General features: G+C 45.6%; 2 protein-coding genes across 2 annotated transcripts; both read left to right on the forward strand.

Moving 5' to 3' along the window:
* The first annotated feature begins 1,388 nt into the window (after positions 1 to 1,388).
* Positions 1,389 to 8,981, forward strand: slc35d3 (solute carrier family 35 member D3). The gene is made up of 4 exons (XM_010749724.3): positions 1,389 to 2,137; positions 3,936 to 4,146; positions 5,613 to 5,770; positions 5,861 to 8,981. Exons 1-4 carry the CDS (start codon positions 1,913 to 1,915, stop codon positions 6,584 to 6,586), a joined length of 1,320 nt encoding a protein of 439 aa, XP_010748026.2. The 5' UTR covers positions 1,389 to 1,912; the 3' UTR covers positions 6,587 to 8,981.
* Positions 8,982 to 11,387: 2,406 nt separating this feature from the next.
* LOC104934136 (granzyme A) lies at positions 11,388 to 13,814 on the forward strand. Its single transcript, XM_019254691.2, has 5 exons — positions 11,388 to 11,547; positions 11,689 to 11,827; positions 12,180 to 12,318; positions 12,643 to 12,918; positions 13,127 to 13,814. The coding sequence occupies exons 1-5, from the start codon at positions 11,493 to 11,495 to the stop codon at positions 13,283 to 13,285; spliced, it is 768 nt and encodes a 255-aa protein (XP_019110236.1). The 5' UTR covers positions 11,388 to 11,492; the 3' UTR covers positions 13,286 to 13,814.
* Positions 13,815 to 14,318: the final 504 nt, after the last annotated feature.

Here is a 14,318-nt window from a genome sequence, read left to right on the forward strand (position 1 = left end):
ACTCAGCACCGTCATGATGCTCCGGTGACTTCTCCAGGTCCATTCAGATCTTTGTTCTGTCAGCTTTCATCCGTCCATCCATGTCCTTCCTCTTATCGGAGGTCGGGTTGCATTTGCAGCAGTTGTAGCAGGCGTTCCCAGGCTAGATGGACTATAGTCTATCCAGCAGGTTCTGGTTCTGGATTGCCTGTTTGTCTCAATAAACGTGTTCCTCCATTAGAGGCTCGTCTTGCCGTCATTACTCCATGGATGGGACCAGGTGAGGTGGTGTTTCCCGAGGCTGATGGATGACCCATCCCTCTGATGTCTGAAGGTTCTTCAGCTTGGACTTACATCATCATTCTCTTATCTGGGGTGGGGTTGTGGTGGCAGCAGGTTGATCAGGTTATTCCAGATGTTTCAAGCTCCAGTTTTAAGGATCTGGAGGCATTCCCAGTCCAAACGGGATATGCACTCTCTCCAGCAGGTTCTGGGTCTGAAGAGCCTCCATGGAAAGACACCCAGGAGGGTCCTGATCAGATGTTGAACCCCATCAGGTGGCTCTACTCCGAGCTCCTCACTCTGTCTCTAAGGCTGAGCCCGGACGCTGACCAGAGGTCCAACTGTCCACGTCCACGCGTCACATGACTCGATGCCGAGACACTGAACTTTCTCACTTCCTGTCACAGTTTGACGTGAACCAGCTGGTTCTCGTGGTTTCACGTGTTCTTCGTGTTCGTGTGTTTTTTGTTCTTTCATCTTCTGTTCGTGTTCTGACTCATTTCATCTCTGCGGAGGCTTCGGGGAGATAAATCCTTAATCTGTCGCGCTAATAAAGCAGATCTGAACCGAGCTGACGGGGTTTCCACCTGCAGGCTGGAATGTCTCCAACAGCTTTTCCTCTGCAGCATCGTGACGATGCTGGTTTGAGGAAAACCCTCGTGGTCTTTGGTGATCCCGTCATCAGGTCAAACTTTGGTCCACATCAGACTGAAGACCAGTTCTGTTCATTATGCAAACTTTAACCCTTTATGTTCAAACCATGGAGGTCGAACATGAACTCTGTCAGACAAACGTGTCAAAACTCAAATCTCTGAAGATTTAATTATTAGAGCTCGTTAATCTGAGTTCATTTCCTGTTTAACTCTGAATCTCTCTGGAAAAAGAGAAAAAGAGAAAATCTGTTTAATCCCTCCCCCCTCTCTCTCTCTCTCTCTCTGTCTCTCTCTCTCTCCCCCCCCCCTCTCTCTCCCCCCCTCTCTCCCTCTCTCTCTCCCCCCCCTCTCTCTCTCTCCCCCCTCCCTCTCTCCCCCTCTCCTCTCTCTTCTCTCTCTCCCCCCCTCTCCCCCCGCTCCCCTCTCTCCCCCCTCTCTCTCCCCCCCCCCCCCTCTCCGGTACAGATCCAGGACTCGCTGCGGCAGAATGTCACATTTCTCCGGCAGCTCTCGGAGGAAGACCTCCGCCCTGTGGAACATCTGCTGCGCTTCTCCTTCTTCTTCTTCTCCTTCTTCTCCTTCTCCTTCTCCTTCTTCTTCTTCTTCTTCTTTGGTTTGTTTTGTGTTTTTTGGAGCTGAGTGGAAACTAAAGATGAAGTGACTCAGTGGAGGATCAGAGGAGCTCCTCTCTCCTCCTCTCCTCCTCCTCTCCTCCTCTCCTTTCTTCACTTGTTTCCTCCTCTCCTCCTCCTGGATGCAGACTCTCCTTCCTCCACTCACCGTGGGCTCCTCACAGCCTCACGTGCTCCTCTTCCTCCTCCCGTGTCTCCGTCAGGTCTGTGCGTAAAGTCCAAACCGTGCCCAGCACCAGCAGCAGCACCAGGACCAGGACCAGCACCAGCAGCAGGACCAGCACCAGGACCAGCACCGAGCCTTCCCCTCTCCACGCCGGGCTGTGAGAGAGTTCCCCCCGGCTGTCCCCTCTCTGTGTCGCCGTCATGGACGTGTTCCGGAGCCGCCTGTTGGGGATCTCCGTGGCCGTGGCGCACGGCGTGTTCTCCGGCTCTCTCAACATCCTGCTCAAGTTCCTCATCTCCAACTATCACTTCAGCTTCCTGACGCTCATCCAGCTGCTGACCAGCAGCACCGCGGCGCTCACGCTGGAGACCCTGAGGCGGCTGGGCAAGATCCAGATCCCCCCGTTCAGCCTGCAGCTGTGCAAGGTAAAGACCGACCGAGGAGGTCCCGACAGACCTCCAGAGACCTCCAGAGAGGTCCAGAGAGGTCCGACAGACCTCCAGAGACCTCCAGAGAGGTCCCGATAGAGACCTCCAGAGAGGTCCAGAGAGGTCCCGATAGAGACCTCAGAGACCTCCAGAGAGGTCCCGACAGACCTCCAGAGACCTCCAGAGACCTCCAGAGAGGTCCCGACAGACCTCCAGAGACCTCCAAAAGGTTTACAGCATGTACCTGAATGTTTTTATCTCAGCTAACATGAAATTCTGATAAAATCTGAAAATCTTCTCAGGTGGATCACTGAGACTTGATCTAATTATTCAAAATAAATAAACTCTAATCAACAAATATTTAGTTTCATGAACTTTGATTTGATTAGAAACATTTAAAATACTTTTATGGATTCTGTTGGATTACAGTTACTTTACAGTTACTTCCTCAAACCAGGTGAATTCAGTTGGTGATGACGTCATCACAGTTTAATGTTCAGATATGAACGAGGAAGTCTGACTGTGACTTTTTCCAGTTGATTGATTGATTGATTGATTGATTGATTGATTGATTGACCTGTTAATTGACTGGCTGACAGATTGGTCGAGGAGCTGATTGACCAATACGATTCATGACCTTCATTGGTCCGACAGTTCGTTTGAATAACGATATTTCTGCTGTTTGTTTCTGAGAATAAGAGATTGAATTTTTGTCAGTTGCAGTGACAGCGCCCCCTACAGTGTATGTCATCAGCTGGACCAATCATGTTTGAGCGAGCTTTGGTTTGGGTTTCTAGTTCTTCTCGTGTACAGGAAGTCTGTTTGAAACATGAAATCCAACCTGAGCTTTGAGGTTACAGCAAAATCAAGGACGAGCTTCGAAGCCAAACCGTGTGCTGGCAGCGACGGCGTCCACGATGTGACGCACACCAAGACTTTCCCCCAGAAGCAGCTGTCTCTTCGCTTTCTCTGAATTTGATCCGTTTGGAAGATGCACCATGAATTATTTCATCCCTGCTAAACTTCACGATAGTCTCTGATGAGTCTGTGTTTCATATAAAATCTAAACTTTTTGCCTTAAAGTCAATTCTGAGATTTCTTTCCAAACACATTAAATATGTTGGACAATAGTTGCTGAAAACACGTGAAAAGACTTTGAACGATGTATTTCTGAAACGTGGAGTTCGAGGTTCAAACTGTTTTTAGGATTTAGGGGGCGGTCCTTAAAGGACGGCTCGATGACACGCTGAGGCCGCCCTGAGCAGAGAGACAGAGATGAATTCATCTCAGAGTCAGTCATGTCGTTTTCTGAACTCAGTCCTGCTGCTGAGAATTCATTTTTACCTGATTTTGACACCTGATTTCATAAACCTGTCGATATTTGTGATCATTCAAAGTTCATTCACTTTCTTCTTTAGTCTGACAAACTCAGAACATTTATTCTGACTTTCATGCACGCTGGATGAATTTAAAAGTTATCTGAGGCTGTTTTAATAGTTTTACAGCTACAGTGAATTCATGTTCAGAGGACCTCGAATGTCTGAACACATTTTCATGGATTTGATGAAAATGAGCCTTTTAAAAGTTCATATTAAAGGATCATGTCTGTTTAACAGTCGGAGTTTTTGCTCTGATGATAGAAAATGAAGAGAAACGATGCCACAAACAAACACGAGCTGAGTTTGAACGTCTGGATTTTTGCTGGTTTTGTGCAGATGAATCTTCAGTTTGTCTTTGGTTCTAACGATGGTTAGTTCAGGGTTCTGAAACGTTGGCGTCCTCTCTCTGCCTGCAGGAGTTCGGCTCGGTGTGCATCCTCTCCACGCTGCAGTCCACCCTCACGCTCTGGTCTCTTCGTGGCCTCAGCCTGCCGATGTACGTCGTGTTCAAGCGCTGCCTGCCGCTCTTCACGCTCAGCATCGGCGTGTGCATCCTGAGGAACGGCGTGCCGTCCGTCGGCGTGGTGATCGCCGTGATCATCACCACCGGAGGAGCTGCACTCGCTGGTAAACACACGACATCACACATGGAGTCCATAATGAAGTGTTAATCAGCTCATAAACCTACAGCAGCACAGCTACCGGACGGTTCATTAACATTTCCTTCTAATATTTAACAGCGTTTCCTCTCATGTGAAGCTGTTGAATTTCTTTTCCTCGTCTTCAGCATTAATTCGTCCTCGTCCATTACTGTTAATGATCCTAAAGTCATCACCAAACAAACTGCAGATAATTCATTTCCTGAATCGACCTCAGCGCGTGTGAAAGAATGTGGATCTAATGGACTGATTCATCATCCGGGCTTTAATCTCGCTGATAATCGTCTTTCCTCTGTGAAAAAATTAAATATATTGCAGTGTTCTGGACGTGTTTGGTGGATTAATCAAATGAGAATGAACATTTAATGTGACGATGAAAACGTAACGAGTGAGAATCTGAGATTTCTCTTGGATGCAGATTCAGGTTTTTAAGATCCAGAATGACTTTGAATCCAGATCTGAACCTCGGAGGCTGATCGTGTTTCTGTGTCAGTTTGAATGTTTCAGCCGTCACACTCACAGGATTAATCCTCCATGTTTCCTCCTCCTGCTTTATTTTCTGGCCTCGTTCATCTCTCGTCTTTCCCACCTTAACACTCCCACACTCCTCCACGCTCGTCATCCCCTTACAAATCTGAGAAAAATGATCTCAGGTCCAACAGCAGTCAGCCCAGAACCAGAACCAGAACCAGAACATACAGCAGCAGATTCTTGCTCGCTCACTCTCTCCTTTTCTCTTCTTAGCTTCCTCCGTCAGCGTCCTCTTCACTCTCTTCTCCTCTGCCATCATGTCCATAGAAGCTGCTGAGCCTGAAAACCTCCTTAGTTCTCTGAGCTTACAGTCTGAGCAGCCCAGCTAACAGACTGAGCTAACAACAGCTAACAGCAGCTAACAAACTGAGCTAACAGCAGCTAACAGACTGAGCTAACATGAGCTAACAGCAGCTAACAGACTGAGCTAACATGAGCTAACAGCAGCTAACAGACTGAGCTAAGAGCAGCTAACATGAGCTAACAGACTGAGCTAACTTCAGCTAACAGCAGCTAACAGACTGAGCTAACATGAGCTAACAGCAGCTAACAGACTGAGCTAATATGAGCTAACAGCAGCTAACAGACTAAGCTAACATGAGCTAACATGAGTTAACAGACCAAGCTAACATGAGTTAACAGCAGCTAACAGACTGAGCTAACATGAGCTAACAGCAGCTACAGCTGTCAGCAGTTTACTTCACTGTCCATCATAAACTCTGTAAATCACAGAGAGTTGAGGCGGAGCAGCCGGAGGACATCAGAGGGAAAACCAGAAAACATTTCCTCCATAAAATATGATCCAGTTTCACCAGAATCAGTGAAATAGTTGCTGCTGTGTGAGAAGAGACGTACGAATTCTGCGTCCTCACGATTTGAATCTTCTTTTCATTTCCTCTCCAGGTGCTGGTGATCTCACCGGCGATCCCTTCGGTTACATCACCGGTGTGTTGGCAGTCATCGTCCACGCCTCCTACCTGGTCCTGATCCAGAAAACCAGTCTGGACAGTGAGTACGGACCACTCACAGCGCAGTATGCCATCGCCATCATGGCCTCCCCGGTCTGTACCTCCTCTTCCTCTCGCTCTCCTCTCTCCTTGTCTTGTTTCGTCTTTTTCATGACTCTCTTCTTCTCTCCGTCGCTCTCTCAGGTGCTCCTCGTGTGCTCCCTCATCTCCATGGACACCATCAACATGTGGACGTACGAGGGCTGGAAGGACCCCCACATCACAGTCATCTTCGTCTTCTGCGTCTTCATTGGCTGCGCCATGAACTTCACCACGCTGCACTGCACCTACATCAACTCCGCCGTCACCACCAGCTTCGTCGGCGTGGTCAAGAGCATCGCCACCATCACCGTTGGCATGTTGGCGTTCAATGACGTTGCGCCGACTAGGTTGTTCATCGGCGGCGTGGTGGTCAACACCATCGGCTCCATCACCTACTGTGTGGTCAAATACTTTGAGACGAAGAAGAAGAGCTTGTACGAGGACCTGGAAGAGGCCGGGAAGGACGGCACGCCACCTGGTGAACCGTACCAAGAGAAACCGCCGCTGAACGGCGACGGACCTGCTGCGGACCCAGGAAATCCGGAGATGGAGGGAGTGTTGAGCGGTGACGGGAAGGAGGAGGCAGCGCTGGATGGCATGGCTAATGGAGTGGTGTGGACAGGAGACGGAGAGACGGGCGTGAATTCCCGCGTCATGACGGAAAAGGAGGTGCAGGAGATGCAGAGGGAGCACCTACAAAAGGAGAACACCGTCACCTCTGGTCCATCAGCTAGTGACAGCTATGTCGGGGTGTGGAGGTCCATCAGACATCTGCAGTTTATGAAGAAAGAGCCTTTGATTGATAACATGGAGCAGCAGAGTCCATGAGGGCTCTGAGACCTGGACAGACTCTAGAAATGAAAACTGAGTAATCAGAGGAAAGAAAAGAGACGGGCAGAATAAAAGACAGTCCATGACGTCGATGATGAAACGAACATGGACGGAGCTGCCCCGTCACTGATAACTTCTGCCTCTTTGCGGCGTCTTGCGGGGATCGCGGTGTTGCATGATTCGCTTTGGATTGCGTCCCCGCTGATTAGCCAGCTAGCCAAAAAAAAAAAAAAAGCAGGTCTTGTAGGAAACTCAGAAATCACTTTGAATCAGGGAGCGGCCGGAAGTTTCTGTTTGGTTGTGTGAACCTGGGTGAATTGTTGTTTCTGATCGGCTGTGAATTAAAACCTTTAAACACTAATGCGAACTAATCTCCGGCTACGTTTACACGGGTCTGGTTTTGTACCTGCAGCTCGACGGTCTCGCCGGTTTACTGCTGCTTCATCAGCGACTAACGTATGAATTCATGTGGCGTCATGTTGTATTTTGTTGTTCCTGTTTTCTCCCTGCACAGTTTATTCATCATCGTACAGTTACAGCTGACTCCACCTGTACGACGTCTTCAAAGAGGTGGTAACAGATAACTAGCCAGTCAATCAAAGTAGCTGTCCAACCTGGTTTATGGTCAGTTAGTTAACTTCCATCGACTCTACGAACCACGACTACAGCATAACGTAGTTTCAGTTTCATGTGCCAACGTTTGAGATCTCTGAACACCGTCACCGACGCCGCCTCATTGTGTTCTATGTGGATTTCCTCTCTTGCTCCTGTTCATCACAGGCAGCTCGGCTCTGTCTAATTAAAGGTCAAAAACACACTTGAACTGAAGCTCGTCACATCTTTACGTATCTCGTTGTATCTTTAGCTTCAGAGAGTTCCCGGCTAATATTTGATAGACACGGTTTGAAAGTCGGTCGTGTATCCGAGCTGAATTTGTCGTCTTGATTTCTGTGTTGAGCTGTAGACAAGAAACACTCGTCTCCTCTCCATCAAACATCGTTTCTGCATCGTCTCTCTTTAAGCTACAGGCGTCTTGGATCGTGTGCAGAGAAAAAGCTGCCAGCCGGTGATGTTGATTATTATCGATTTCTTCTTCTCACACTCCCCAAACTTCATTTAACGCTACAAAAGATCTGATGCCGCCTCGAGCTGCAGCAAACAGGGTGCCGGCTGCTTCAGACGTTCTTCTGACCATTTTACTAAAGACGTGAATATCTTTGTTAAAGCATGACGTGACGTGTGACTTGTTTGTTTGGTGTTTTTTGGGTGATGATGAGTCAGTGGGCACCGCCATGATAAACTGTTGGTATGTGATGTGTAACCGTCAACATGGATCATGACCAAACTTGTAAAACTGAATCCACTTTTTGTAAATGTGATCCAAGATGCCAAAAGTGCATGAATGTATTTGTCAAGTTTCATGAGGCAGCTGACATAAACTCTTTACAGACGCTCGTTTCTTGAATAATTTGAGCCGGATCAGTTTATTGTAGGTCACATCTGTAAAATCGAGAAAATTAAGATTTATTTCACACTTCCACAACTTCCCAATAATTTCCTTTAATGTTTCCTGGAAATAACCATTTTAATTTGATACCAATTATCAGGAAAACCGAGAGTTCAATTCCAACGAATTCATTCTAATTAATTAATCTTCTTTCACAGCAGTTCAGCTGAACATGGAACCATGTTTAAATTAAAGACACACTGCACTCAGTGAAGTAACGGTGCTAACTGGAACCAAAAATGGTTCTTTGGAGTGATACAAGAACGGTTCTTTAAAGAACTCTTAAAGGTTCTTTGAAGAACCTTTAAGAGTTCCATGTTGAACATGGTTCCTAAAGAACCTTGTTTTGCTAAAGTTCTTTGTGGACCCAACAGATTTAGAGGTGAAGAACCCGTTTTTAATGGTTCTGCTGAAAATTTAAGAAGATGAACCGAGTTCAGACTGTAAGAAGTCGACCTGTGGTCAAAGAACACGAGCTCGTCTTGATATTTATTGGATTTATTTTATTTGACTTTCTTTCATTGATTTGTTTCCACAATCTTCAGATAATGAAAATAATTTCATGGTGTTACCACCAAATAAATTCAATAAAGATGAAGAACCTTCACAGAACGTTTGTGAAGATCTCCTAAATAAAGAAGTGAACCAGAGAACCTTTTCAGAACCATTATTTTTCTGAGTTCATGTAGTCTCCATGAATCAGTGAGCTGGGTTCAAACGGAGCTTCACTTCCTCCCAGGAATCATTCATGAGAATCGAAGTGTTGTGTTGGTCCGTTTGTCTTTGTCAGTGTTATTGTCTTATTTGATCTGGAGTGAGTGTAACTCAGTTTCCAACTGAAATGACTTGAGTCCAGTTCAGTTTGAAGATGGAGGCAGCATGTTGAAAAAAAAAAAAGCAGCCTGGAGTCGTGAAACTTTGTGAAATGAGCAGATGTCTTGACGCGTGTTGTGCATGAAAAACCAGAAACATTTTCTTTCTTTCTACGAGAAGTTTTCATGTTTTTGTTGAGCAGAATAAAACCGATCTGAAAACATGTGTCAAAGGTACGTCCTGTGTGTACACGCTCATTTCACAGACGTTTTCCAGGCTGTGCCGCTCATAATGCATCAGAGTTTCCTGCCATGAAGCAATAACACTGCAGAGTCGATTCATGTTGTCACTGTTGGTGGATCCACCTCCAAACATCAGCAACATAAAGACAGGGAACCTTTTTAGAGTTCAGTCTTGTCTCATAAAACGAACACCACACTGTGTGAAAGAAGACTTAAAGGTAGAGATAAACTGTTAAATAACGTCATAAATCAAGTCAAAGTTTTTTTTTCTCCATAAGATTCAATACACACGTTTTTGCAGCCAGTGTTGTTGCCCCCTGGTGGCCATTCGAAGCTCTGTCCACTGTTTCTAGCGTCTGTGAGTCAAACTAAAGTTTAATGTTAATGTTTTAGATCTTTAATAACATGAAAATCAAATCGTTTAAAGTCTCTTTGGAGCGACACTGAGACCCGAACCTCAATGGTTACGCTGAGGTTTCTCAAACGTTTTGGGACGTTTATTACTCATCAGAAGATTATTTATTGTTGATTGGTGAAGGTGGTGCTCCTGCTCCACCCTCAGCTCCATCAGCTGCTCCAACAAGCCTGTGACTGTGGTTACTCAAATATGCTTTACCGTCTGTGAAGATGCATTTAGTTCCAGTCCACCGCCGCAGTAATGACACCATGCCCACAGAGCAGAGCGGCGTTCATCATGTGAATATAATAATTTACTAAATCAGCCAGCGGAGGAGTCACAACACGGTGATGAAGCGTTTTCAGCAACAATAATTCACAGTTTTTTGTTTGTTTTAATTTGTACAATGATTTTTATTAATTTATTTAAGTTATCGCCCGTGTTCAGCTTTGTGATGAAGTGAAAAAGAGCATCTGCTCTGCAGTTATTTGAAAATCTCTTTTTATAAAGACCTCACTCAGTGCCATGCCTATTGTTGTGCTGTGTGTGTGTGTGTGTGTGTGTGTGTGTGTGTGGGTGTATGTGGGTGTGTGTGTGTGTGGGGAGAGAGGGGGTTTCCATGACGATGATGGTGTTTCCATCAGACGAGGTTCACCGCACAAAACATCGGCACGTGGACATGATTGGATTATTTTATACGTATGACACGGATCATTATGTCTGTATGTATGAGTACGTGTGTGTTCTGAGGTGTGTGTGTGTGTGTGTGTGTTCTGAGGTGTGTGTTCTGAGGTGTGTGTGTGTGTGTGTGTGTGTGTGTGTGTGTGTGTGTGTGTGTGTGTGTGTGTGTGTGTGTGTGCGTCTGAATGTTTCATCATCATGGCAGAGATCGTTATCGTCCTCCGGGTCTGTGAAATAAAGGCGACTCTGACTGTCCTCCGGCTGCTCGAGGAGATTCATGAAGTCTGAGACAAACATTAAAATCTTCGTCTGATACTTTCACAGTTTAGTTAACATAATATTTTAATAAGTTGTGCTGTAAATATGCAGTGAGCTCCCTCTACTGGTTGAATCGTGGCTATTGCAGCTGAATTTCTCTATTGGCTGATCTGGAGGCCGGTGATGTCATGTGGGGGAGCTTTCATCATCAGCGAGTCTTCAGTGATGTGTCGGTCGTGAACGTTCAATATGAAATCATCTTTTTCATGACGCTTCCCTCGCCACGTGGCGGCTGCATCAGCTCAGTCAGGACAGGAAACAGGAAACTGTTAGAGGTCACAGGTCACCTTGGTCTTCACCTGGTTTGCGTTGCTCGTGGCATTTGTGTATAAAACTTTGTCAACTGAAGCAAACCGTGTTGCTCAGAGGGCAACAGGTTTGTTTAACATACCGTCATATGAAAGCAGACCACAGGCAGCCGTGCTGATGGCGCCTCTCTGAGTTGCGTAACAACTCGTTTATCACAGAAACTTTTACAATCAGCCATGAATGAGCGATAAGGAACAGCCCGTAAACTGAATCTGAGATCACGCTCGGAAACTTTGGCCAACAAATCAGAATCAGAAATACTTTAAATACTAAATTATTTATTTATTTATTTATATAAATCACAGAAATATGAATAATAATTTTAACGTTTTAATTTTAACGTACAACATATGATCACATTCACGTCAGTTGATTTCTGGCTCGTCAGCTCCTCTGAATCATGACATGACAGATTTCTGAACCCTCCTCAGACTGAAATGTCTGCAGCATCTCTCGCTTCATGTAACCACACGATGACGCTACGTGACAAACCCTAACCCACAGGTTTCCGTCCATTCTGCTGACTCATGCTTTTCTGCGATCAGACCACATCCCTTGAGTTTAACATGAAGACACTGAGTGTGTGAGTCGAGGTGGGTTTCAGTGCATTCACACCAAAGACTGAGATAAGACAACATGCTCGGCCTCTGGACTTCCTCTGTCTGTGTCCTTCTCCTCATTGTCCAGTCAGGTGAGACGTGAATTACAAACTTTGGTTTTATCTGGTTACACTGATTCAACTGCAGCGTTGCAGTGCTCAAGATCTCAAGATCTTTCTAAGACTTCCTAAAGGACTTGGTCTTGGTCTTGACTTGTTGGTTTTCTGCTGCAGGTCGTGGCTCTGAGATTATCGGTGGGACAGAAGTGAAGCCGCCACACTCGATGCCTTTCATGGCTCTGCTGAGGACTCCGCCCTGTGGAGGGATCCTGATCAGTCCAGACTGGGTCCTGACTGCTGCCCACTGTGCTGGGTAAGATCAACATGTACAGAGATGTAAACTGATTCATTTCAGAGGTCAGTGTACCACAATCGTTCCGAGGTGGATTCATCTAGTTAATAATAGAACCACAACCAAACAACAGCAATGATCTGATGCAACAAGACCATCGAGATTCAGTTCAGTGAAGTAAAGTCAGTTCTCATATTTAGCAGATCTCTCTAAATATTGTTCAAATCTACTTATAGGAACGATTTTTCTTGTTACGTTGTTTCATTTCAAAGACATTATGACTGACTCATTTCAAGAAACCACAAAACACTTCAGAGGAACATCGTCATCATTTCATCATCTCCTACATGTGAACTTTGATCTGCTCCTGCAGCGTGAAGGAGGTTCTGCTGGGTGTTCACTCCATCAAAGGAAATGAAAATGACACCAGGCAGGTCCGACGCATCAAGAAGAGAGTTCCTCATCCGTGTTACGACGCCAAAGACAACGCTCACGACCTCATGCTGCTCAAGGTAAGGCGACGCCATCGTGACCATCACAGAAATCCTGCAAAGATGCATAAGAAGATTGACAGACTGCAACCCTCGTACGTCACATGTGGTCCCACTCGTTTCATTCAGAGTTGCATTCGACAGGAAGCGATATTTGTTGTGGTCTTGACTGGTCTTGAAACAAAGTTATCTTTGTCTGAGACCGAGTAAGGATCTGATCGATTCCAAGACGAGACGATGACAGTTGAAAAGTTTTCTTGAGCTCGAGTATGACGACACTAAAACCCTAACCCATTTAACAAACGACACAGCATCAGTAAGTCATTTTCATTTTTTACATTTCAGCTCAACAAACCGGTGAAGAAAACCAAGGCAGTGAAATGGCTCAAGTTGGGTAAGACGGTCAAAGACCCAGCGGCTGGTTCCAGCTGCCTGGTGGCCGGATGGGGGAAAACAAACAACGTCATCAAGAAAATGTCGGACGTCCTGATGTCCACCAACGTGACTGTGATCGACAGGCAGAAGTGCAACTCCCCTGAATATTACAACCTGAAGCCTGTCATCACCAGCAGCATGATATGTGCTGGTTCAGACGGCAGTAACACGGCTGACACCTGTGAGGTAAGAACGCCTTCATCAACATCAGCTCATCAAATACGGCCGTCCTAGTCTTCAAGCTGCAGGTTCCCTTCCAGTCAGCTTTGCTCATGTAGGGTGAAGTGGTTGCAGTTCGCGGGTGTTTCATTGACCTCGTTGACTGAAGCTGCATGTATGTGTATCTATGTAGCATGTTCATATGTGACATGTCATGTCTTTGTTCTGTCCATAGGGGGACTCAGGAGGGCCACTGCTGTGCGATGGGAGGCTCGTCGGAGTTACTTCTTTCGGACGGAGGTGTGGCCTTCTCAAAAAGCCTGGAGTGTACTCTCTTCTGTCAGAGGACAAACTCAACTGGATCAACAAGGCTATGAAGCAGTCTGACATATGATATTTATTCTGTGATCTAAATTATCTGCTTAAATCTTTGTGCTACTTTACCCTCATCATATTTACTGTGCATGCTTTAAACCTTCATGTTATCTGGAGGACACAGCGTCCAACATTTAAAAAATGTGGACTGCTACCCGATGGGTCGGAGGTCACGGACAGTCAGTGCTGGTTCTGGTTCTTGTTCATCACGTGCAGAGATTTCTCCGATTCTCTGAATCTTTGGATGATATTCTGGATTGTAGACGGTGAAATCCAGAAATTCATTCAAACGTTGAGTCAGCTGAAATGTCGCATCTCTCTGCTCGTTCAGTATTAATCTGAATATTGGTTTAAAAGTCGTTGCATTCTGTTTTAATTCATATTTTGCACAGCGTCCCTGTTTGAAGTTTGATGTTTGACCACAGACAAAGCTCGTGATCTGTTAAACTCCTTCCTTGAATTCACATCTTACAAAGTAGAACAGCCTGTGACGTCTCTCTGTGTTAACGCTGTGTGCATGCTTTCAGTTTTGTGCTAAATAAATATGTTAAATATGTGACTTCTGTTTTCTGCTGCAGTGAAACCAAAACGTGACGGTCGACGTGTCAATCACTTCCTGCACAAACGCTCAAACTGACATTTCAGTCTGCTGCATCCTGTTTGTATTATCAGAGCTGACAGTGAACAGTCACATCACAGGCTTCTTTCTTTCTTTCTTTCTTTCTTTCTTTCTTTCTTTCTTTCTTTCTTTCTTTCTTTCTTTCTTTCTGTCTTTCTTTCTTTCTGTCTTTCTTTCTTTCTTTCTTTCTTTCTTTCTTCACTTACTGTGAACTCATTTCATCACTGAGACGTGACACAAGCGGACAGCAGTCTGCAGTTTCACACGGTCTGAGACCACGAAAAGGAAACGAGCGAAATGTCGCAATGCACGCACACACACACACACACACACACACACACACACACACACACTCTACTTAAAGATGTTTCTTCAACAAACAGAAGAATCAAGTTTAAAAAGCTGAATTCATTTTGTTTTATTTTGAGCGGGG

The sequence above is a fragment of the Larimichthys crocea genome, chromosome VI, assembly GCF_000972845.2.
Source record: "Larimichthys crocea isolate SSNF chromosome VI, L_crocea_2.0, whole genome shotgun sequence".
NCBI lineage: Eukaryota > Metazoa > Chordata > Actinopteri > Sciaenidae > Larimichthys > Larimichthys crocea.

What these genes read in the sequence shown, in the direction of transcription:
- slc35d3 (XM_010749724.3), top strand. Translation starts at nt 1,913, where the DNA reads ATGGACGTGTTCCGGAGCCGCCTGTTGGGGATCTCCGTGGCCGTGGCG. An exon ending in TCAGCCTGCAGCTGTGCAAG is followed by an intron (nt 2,138 to 3,935) that starts GTAAAGACCGAC and finishes CTCTGCCTGCAG; the next exon opens with GAGTTCGGCTCGGTGTGCAT. An exon ending in CGGAGGAGCTGCACTCGCTG is followed by an intron (nt 4,147 to 5,612) that starts GTAAACACACGA and finishes TTTCCTCTCCAG; the next exon opens with GTGCTGGTGATCTCACCGGC.
- LOC104934136 (XM_019254691.2), top strand. Translation starts at nt 11,493, where the DNA reads ATGCTCGGCCTCTGGACTTCCTCTGTCTGTGTCCTTCTCCTCATTGTC. An exon ending in ACGACCTCATGCTGCTCAAG is followed by an intron (nt 12,319 to 12,642) that starts GTAAGGCGACGC and finishes TTTACATTTCAG; the next exon opens with CTCAACAAACCGGTGAAGAA. An exon ending in ACACGGCTGACACCTGTGAG is followed by an intron (nt 12,919 to 13,126) that starts GTAAGAACGCCT and finishes TTCTGTCCATAG; the next exon opens with GGGGACTCAGGAGGGCCACT.